This window comes from Verticillium alfalfae, genomic scaffold, assembly GCF_000150825.1.
Source record: "Verticillium alfalfae VaMs.102 supercont1.10 genomic scaffold, whole genome shotgun sequence".
Taxonomy (NCBI): domain Eukaryota; kingdom Fungi; phylum Ascomycota; class Sordariomycetes; order Glomerellales; family Plectosphaerellaceae; genus Verticillium; species Verticillium alfalfae.
In genome coordinates, this window is record NW_003315029.1 from 591,926 (window position 1) to 599,808 (window position 7,883).

Genomic DNA, 7,883 nt, shown 5'->3' on the forward strand with positions numbered 1-7,883 from the left:
CCTGCTGCCGCAGCGCATGGGCGGGTCGAGCGGCACCGGTGGACGAAGCACGAGACCCGACCCTGCGGCGCCGCAGACGATCGGCACGGCCGTCACGAGGCCGAAGAAGGGCCCGCGGGCGCGACGGTCGCGGAGGAGCCGTGGGAGGAGCACGGGCTCGAGACCATGTCGTCGAGGGGTGGCGCGAATACGCCCGTCAAGGAGCCGCCGCCAGGGTGGCTACCGATCAATGATACTTGGAATCGAGGCCCTTATGGCGTGCATGATAGGGTATGAAACGGCTAGGGAGGATGTAATGAATGTGGTGTGGTTTCATCAATCTCGAGCGTGTGCGCTGCGTGGTGTGAAATTTGGTGTGGCTGGCCGACCTTGGGCCTGGTTCATCGGCTTCTTCAAGGTAAGCAGCCATGATGGAGTTGTTGCCATTGGGAGGGACAGACGTGTGTCGTAGGCTTCAGTGTGATGTCACCGCTCTCCAGCGGCTGTTGGTCATCGAGATGGCTCCTTGGACGTATTGTCAACGACCTGGGACATTGTCAAGTTTTCTTAGTCTCCATCCAGAGGCATCGTGACGACCCACTTTCCGACTACCTAGTACAATCAGCGGAGGCTTCTGCACGCTCTGGACGGCAAGCCCGTGCTAACAGCATTTGTTTCTGGAGAACTCGTCAATCAGCCTGAAGACTCTGAAGCTCGTCATTAGAATTGGCAAAGGAGTGTCGTTGCCCATGTAGCATGGCGCATTTATCGGCAATGCTCTCTTTGCTGCAAACTACCGGGTGGCGATGAGTTCAGCTAAGTGATGAAGAGAAGTAAGCCCTAGCAGCATTATGGGCAAGCTGAAAATCAGGAAGAAGCTTCATGTGCAGAGTGTTATTACACGGGGTCTGGTCATCTTGACCTAACAGCGGGCCAACAGCAGAGAAACGTTGGCGTGCGAGATGTTGAGTAGTTATAGACGATGAGTCTTGGCTGAGATGAAGTACTACGGTAGTACATTTTGTGATTGAAGAGTTTCCTGCCGCTGGCTAGACGCAGAACTCTGCGGGCTGGGCGTTTGAATGAGTCGGAGTGCGTAAGATAGTGTCAGTGTCCACATTCCTTAAACGAATGATGAAGGAAAGATTAGTTGAATTGGATCTCATATTTAACACATAGATTAGCACCAGAATTTTGCAGGAACCATTACGTCGTAGGAGATGCTATTATATATCGCTACGCGCCCCTGGTGAGGTAGGAGGCTTATGGAATTCGAGAAAATTATGAAATGCTGAGACATCATGAGCTTTTGACTGAAAAAAGTGTTGCCTACTCATCTGTTGAGATTAGGACTCCGAGCACTGTTTTGAAGGCGATGAGGATAGTTGTCCTTCCCCTTCTACCACAGTGACTTAAGCTCAGATGCCCTGCAAGCAGCGCACCTGGGCCTGTCCCCGGACTCTGACAAGCAAAGCAACCGGCTCAGCCGAGGCAGGATTCGAACCTGCAACCCAACAGCAGCTTGGGATAGATACTGGTTACACAACAGCCTACCAACTGGCCCATTGCATCATCTCGCCTGTTTTGTTGACATGACTTTCGTTTCTTTGGTTGATATAGGGACTGACGCGTCTACCTGGTACTTAGGTTCCTTCCTGTTATGGTCCGGGTCAAGGGTGAATGGTTCGTGCGTAGCAAACGTCAACTTTAAGGCAACTACCCTCTTGAAGACAGTAGACAAGGCATCCAAGTCCTCGACCCCACTTCAAAGAGTCAATTCTATCAATACCCCTACAACTCTATCCAAGACATCAAAGCCGGCAGCTTCTATCCTCTTTCGTCTGGAATTACCAAGAAAGGTAGCATCCAGAAAAATAGCTTTCCACCAGCCAACCCATGAGCCAAGCTCTTCCAGTGGCTCGAGCACTCAGATCGGACTGGGTCTGAAGTTTCCCAGCATCGATCCCAACGCCATGGTCGAGGGCAGCAATACGGCAGATGCGAACAACCTGGCATACCAATTCGAAGGCAGCATGACACTCCAATCGTCCGAAGAGGAGTCCATCAATCTCGCACAGTACGATCTTCGCGTTAAACTTGGCAACAACGGCGTGAACGCTGTACCTCCTCCTGGCTATCGTTTCTGGCAATTCAAGACCGCGCATGGCTTCAAGAAGATGTGACCGCGGGATGGCATGCGGTATATTGACCCCGCCAACGTGGACCACGTCTTCTCAAGCGGCCAGCGCACCAGCCACCTCGTCGACGCGTTCAAACTGAGCGCCGTCGTCGACAATGAAAAGTACAATTTCGCCTACATTGACAAGAAGATGGTAGAGATCATCAACGAGATGACCAAGCACGTCTCGAAATTCGATCCAAAGCGTCCGGTAAGCTGGATCAGATACGCCATCAACAAGGTGCCCGTCCTGCGCCGTCCGAGCGTCGATCCTTTCGTTACGCTCGAGCTCACGGTCCGGCTGGTCCGGGGCCGCCAGAACGGGCTCCGCGAGCCGCTGTCCGGCCAGGGACCCTGCCAGACGGCGTTTGCCGTCGATCGTTCCTCGCCGAGATGGCGCGTCCGCGCGGCCTCTTCCAGACAGTCTTTCCCGACTACGGCGGTCTGCTTGATGGATTGGATGCTGAGGGGAAGGTGCTTGGAGGCATGGGACGGATGGAAAGGCTGTCACGCTGGATGAAGGCCTGCGCCTGTTGATTACATCTGGACGTCGGATGACGAGGAGAGGGTAAGGCGAAGGGGCGCCGGAACGTGGAGGGGACGTCGAGGACTATGACGAGGGTATGGAGGATGACTCGAACACATTTGACCAGATGGAGGACGAGAATGACGCAGACGACGTCCACGGAGGTTGGTAAAGAACAAAGATGATATCAGAAAAGCGGTGCCGTACTCTATATAACCTAACGGAATGACTACAAGAAGCTGCTGACCTCACGTGTATGTAACCACATCCATTATTCGTCTCATCATTCCTTACGACTGGTTTCCTGGGGACGGTAATACATCGTTTCAAACGGTCTCCAGTATTCAAACTAAGGAAAATCCAAAATAACCTCCTTCGCCGTGGTTGAGCTAATAAGAAACATGACGCCTAGCGTCAATCCGGCGCTCGGCGCAGCAACGGCCGCCCATACCCACATTGCGTTACCCAGTTCAGATACTCTGGACTGCATCGACAGCAGCGTGGCGACGAAGCTCAACGGCAGGAACATCGTCGCCAGCCACGTTAGCCGGTGCAGATTGCGGTTGTCGGCCATGCTGCGGCGCGAGTCGTCGACGATGGACGTCTGCGCCGCCAGCTGGTTCAGACGCTCAAGACGCTTTTGAAACTCGTCCATAGCGCCGAGGGTTAGGGCGAAATCGCGCTGGTACGGCTGCAGTACAATGTCGGTGACGAAGTCGTGGACATGGCCATCATTGTTGGTCTGGTAAGCGAGCCAGGCCCGCGTATCAAAGCTACCTCACACGTATAGTTTCGACATGCGAGGAGGTGTGGAAAACGCGTAAGAGCATGTCCGAGAGCATTTCGCGGAAGGTGGGAATGAAGCGGCGCCACGCGTTGGGACTTGCGCATGATACTTTCGGGGCCCCCGCCAAAGTGTTGAGGGTAGGCATGTTGCCAATCAATGATATTCAGGCGGGTCTTGATATAATCGACGACCAGAAGCCACTCTGAGGCAATCAGATGGAGGAGGGCAGCCATTGGGATATGAATACGTGACGGGCATTTTTCCAAGGGCAGCTGAGGGAAGCAGTCTGGCTTCTGGGCCCAGTAAATAAAGTCGTCGAAGAAGGACCTTTGCCGGGGACCCTCCGGCAAGGGATCACTCCGCAAGGGATAAGGAGGCTTCTCCCAATTCTTGTATCCATTCCACAGAGGCACCCCTTTCTGTGTGGTCGGATCAAGGAGAAGGATGGCTTGTTGAAGAGGGTTCGTATGGTGAGTGTTGCAAGTCTCGATGTGCACATACCAGTCTCGGCTCTCCGAAAGAACCTCTCTTTTTGGTCCACAATGATGCCTTGGATCTCATAAAAGACGTAAGCGCGTCTGAATCATCCCACTTACACCCGCGGTTCTCGTCTTCATCTGCTCGACGCTCAACGTTGAACTTAATCTCCTCCCCACGAGCATCCTTGCTATAAGTCGTATCTTTTTGGAAGTACCGTGCGCGAGGAAACCTGATCTGGAACCAGCGCCGCTATTCAAGGTCAACCTCGAGGGTTGCGGCGTCTTTCCAGGGATCGCGTGGATTATTCCAGGCATAGGCGTATAGATGCTCGCGGAAGAAGTCAGGTTCTACACCAAACTTGTAACCAAGTGCTTCAATGACGGTTCGCGAGAGGTCCTCTACAACGAAGAGATGGAGTGTAAGAATCTGGTCAGGCTTCAAGCCAGCCAAGCCCGCTTTGAGGCTGTCTCGGGTCTTATATAATGTGCACTGGGGCGGCTTTTGGTCCCTACAATATTCGAGCAAGCATACGTTGGTGCGCAACATTCGTTCCGCTATCGAACCAGACTCGTTTTCGGCAGCTTTCTCCTGCCACCGTGCTGTGACTGTGCCGATGTTCATAAAATCGGCTAGCCAACGTAAGTGTGGCCACTGGTGGTCGGCGCTGGAAATATCCCTCACATGAGTGTGATACGGATCCCTGGTTGCTATCGATGCGAGTTCAACCACGTAGCCAAAGCGCAGAGCCTTTGCAGACGCAACAGTGATTGAGTGACGTACGGGTTTGGCTCCAAATCCATCCACTTCTCCCGCCATTCACCTTGGCCGCCATAGGCATCCCCTTATGGATATGGATTCACGCCCTCTTGTTTGACGAAATTGTATACATCCCGAATGACGGTTCCTTGTGGTATGGAGCTGCTGTCCGATGCGGATTTTTGCGCGTGCCCAGGGCGTGCGATGCATCTTGCGACAATATTGCTAGGCGTTGCTGGTGGCACACTGGTAGGACTTTCTCGGGATGATGAGGGAAAGATCAGATTATGGCAGCGCGCAAAAAGGTGGGAAGGGTGACGGTCTTTCTTATTCTGTTTCGAGAACGAGCGAGCAACGTGGCGGCGGCTCTTCAACCATGTCTGCAGCAACTGCCTCGTGCCAAAGTCTGCGGCCAGGCCATTTGATGGGGGTCGCACAGCGTATTTGGCTGTTCAGCTCATGCTAGACGGGCTGGGGCTGACTGTTCGATTACAGCATGCCATTTGCCAGCCTTGTCGTGGGCTCGGGTGTCAGCATTCAACTTGGGAGCCGTCATGTCGACAAAGCTTTGGTCCAGATACATCGTTGAGCGTAACGTCATTGTAGTGCCGGCCTCGGATCAACTGGGCAAAGTGGATGTCGAGGCTGTGGAAGGCATGCGCCACTCTTCTTATGATGCCTGGCAAGAAAGCTTAATGAACACTGCCGCAGTCGGGGGGGCCGTTGTCTGTCTAGCGGCCTGCCTGTCTGCGGTGCGACTTGGGCGCTGATCGGACGATGGGTACAACTGCGTCTCGGAAAGACCCGCACCTGCAAGGAGGGTGATGGGCCCTAGGCGATCGTTGATGGGCGATGATAGATAGAAGCTTGGATGCTGTTCCCGAGAGATATGGTTTCGATGGAAATGGCCAGACCACTGATGACTAAGTTAGGCACGTGTTGACCAAGGGCATCAATAAGGAAAATGGGGGGACAAGACCAACCCGAGGAGCCTGGAATGCAGTGCAGACTCGGGGTCTCGAAGCCACGTCCTCCCAGCGAACGGTCTGCGGGGATGGCCCGAGCCTAAGGTAAGGTAGCTGGCCCCATGAAGTGATCATCTGGGTCACACTCGGGAACCTGCAAGACCTTGTCTCGGGCGAGGAGAGATCGAGCGAGGTCCAGCGACGGTAGCCAGAATCCGAGCCAGAATATTTCCAGAATCCATGGCAGCCGAGCATCTAGTCATTCAGCTTCTCGCCTACCTAGTCAGGATCATCACGACAATCTCATCGATCCATCGTCGTGCCGCATGGGGTTGATGGCCTCTGATGGGTCAACACCAAGGCTGTGCTTGCTTGTCCAGGCGTCGGCCACGCGACTTGACGAGGCGAGGGGGAGGGGGGCCTGGGACCCGAATGCGATGTCTTGAATCTCCCTTGCCAGCTCGGTTTCCCTGGGCTGATTGCTGGTTCGAGGTTCAATTGGAGATGATTCGTGGTTCAGCGGGCAGCTACAGAGCCCCGAAAGCGAGACCGAGCGTTGGGGATCCTTGAAGCAGCCCCCTTTACCTAATCAAACTCGGGGCGCCAAATGGGGTCGCCTGTGAGCCCGACCAGTCGCCGTCGCTTGCGAGGGACCCACGTTGCACAACTCTTGTGCGCCGGAACGCGTGAGAGTATCACTTCCGAGAAGTATTGCATAAACCTTGTCCTAGATATAGGTCAATGGTCACCCGACTTTCTCGTTGCCCATCTTGAAAATTATGGTACCGATAAACTTCCTGCTTCCTTATTTTTTCCCTGGTCTTTTTTAATTTGGTTTCTTAGAGGGCAAAGAAAAAAAAAAGAGAAAAAAACGAACCACACACAGCCCACCATAACCTGGAACCTAGGTGCCACAGCTCCTGAAGCCATGGCCGACGAACGACCAGCAACAAATACGACAGATGTCGATCTGGAAAAGGGTCACAGCAGGCCGAGTTCTTCTCAGGAGCTCAAGCCAAAGACCGAGCCTGAGTCTGATTCCCTCCACACAAATGAGAAGACTCTCAACAACGAACCAGAACAGGAGCCCGAACACAACACGGAGCCTCAACCAGTCGATGACCCCAACCTTGTCGACTGGGACGGCCCTGATGACCCTGAGAACCCCATGAACTGGCACGACAGGCAAAAATGGCTCAATATTGGTCTCATCTCTCTGTTAACTTTTGTGACGTGAGTCCCCCCCCTGCTTAGCCTCGATCCGATGTCTCTGGCTAACACGCTTCTCCTATCCAGACCACTGGTAAGACGGATCCAGGATCATCATACTACCGTGGCTCCTACTGACACCTAGTTTCTCTTAAAATAGGGCTCTTCCATGTTCGCACCTGGTATCCCTGCCATCATGGTGCAGTTTGGAGAAACGTCATCCATCACGGCCACCTTTGTCGTCTCTGTCTATATTCTCGGCTTCGCCTTCGGGCCCCTCATCGTCGCTCCCGTCAGTGAGATGTGGGGTCGTCGCCCCCTTTACATCTGGGGCAACATCTTTTTTGTCCTCTTCTCGGTCGGCACCGCCCTCTCCCAGAACATGGATATGATGATGGCCTTCCGTTTTCTCATGGGCGTCGCCGGGTCCGTGCCGATCACTATCGGCAGTGGCAGCATCTCCGATATCATGCCCGTCGAGATGCGCGGCCGCGCTATGTCCGCCTGGGCCCTCGGCCCCCTACTGGGTCCCTGCATCGGCCCCGTCGCCGGTGGGTATCTCATCAGGGAGACGAGCTGGCGCTGGGTCTATTGGCTCGTCTGCATTGTCGTATGTGTATTCCATCCGTTGTTTCTCCAAGTCGAAGAGATCGCTAACAGACAGAACACAGGGCGGCATCTGCATCCCGCCCTCGTTCCTCTACATGAAGGAGACGTACGCCCCCATCCTCATCGAGCGCAAGGTCATGAAGCTGCGCAAAGAGACAGGCAACAACAACCTGCACAGCAAGCTTGACTCGGGCCAGAGCGTCGCCGACAAGTTCAAGATCGCCATCCTCCGTCCCGTCAAGCTCCTCTTCCTCGTGCCCATCGTCACGAGCATGGCCCTCTACGTCGCCATTGTCTACGGCATCCTTCTACCTGCTCATCACAACCTTTTCCTTTGTCTACCGCGACCAGTACGGGTTCGACGAGGCCACTGCCGCACTGACGTTCCTGCCT

At 54.3% G+C, this 7,883-nt stretch overlaps 5 protein-coding genes across 5 annotated transcripts in view; 3 read left to right on the plus strand and 2 right to left on the minus strand.

The window, feature by feature from the left end:
* Positions 1-276, plus strand: part of VDBG_07627 (conserved hypothetical protein) — a gene marked incomplete at both ends in the record, with an annotated part of 2,035 nt that extends 1,759 nt beyond the window's left edge. Inside the window, one exon of the mRNA XM_003002122.1 lies at positions 14-276. Coding sequence (XP_003002168.1) covers positions 14-276 — 263 coding nt within the window. The remainder of the gene's footprint in view (positions 1-13) is intronic.
* Positions 277-1,952: 1,676 nt separating this feature from the next.
* VDBG_07628 (predicted protein) lies at positions 1,953-2,678 on the plus strand (the record flags this gene model as incomplete). Its single annotated transcript, XM_003002123.1, has 2 exons — positions 1,953-2,056; positions 2,219-2,678. The coding sequence occupies 2 exons, from the start codon at positions 1,953-1,955 to the stop codon at positions 2,676-2,678; spliced, it is 564 nt and encodes a 187-aa protein (XP_003002169.1).
* Positions 2,679-3,033: 355 nt separating this feature from the next.
* On the minus strand, positions 3,034-3,339 carry VDBG_07629 (conserved hypothetical protein; the record flags this gene model as incomplete). Its single annotated transcript, XM_003002124.1, has 1 exon — positions 3,034-3,339. One exon carries the CDS (start codon positions 3,337-3,339, stop codon positions 3,034-3,036), a length of 306 nt encoding a protein of 101 aa, XP_003002170.1.
* An 861-nt stretch (positions 3,340-4,200) lies between these two features.
* Positions 4,201-4,767, minus strand: VDBG_07630 (predicted protein; the record flags this gene model as incomplete). The annotated part of the gene is made up of 1 exon (XM_003002125.1): positions 4,201-4,767. One exon carries the CDS (start codon positions 4,765-4,767, stop codon positions 4,201-4,203), a length of 567 nt encoding a protein of 188 aa, XP_003002171.1.
* Positions 4,768-6,600: 1,833 nt separating this feature from the next.
* The window catches only part of VDBG_07631 (benomyl/methotrexate resistance protein), a gene marked incomplete at both ends in the record, with an annotated part of 1,807 nt that continues 524 nt past the window's right edge, over positions 6,601-7,883 (plus strand). The window contains 4 exons of the mRNA XM_003002126.1: positions 6,601-6,905; positions 6,969-7,005; positions 7,042-7,491; positions 7,553-7,840. Coding sequence (XP_003002172.1) covers positions 6,601-6,905; positions 6,969-7,005; positions 7,042-7,491; positions 7,553-7,840 — 1,080 coding nt within the window. The remainder of the gene's footprint in view (positions 6,906-6,968; positions 7,006-7,041; positions 7,492-7,552; positions 7,841-7,883) is intronic.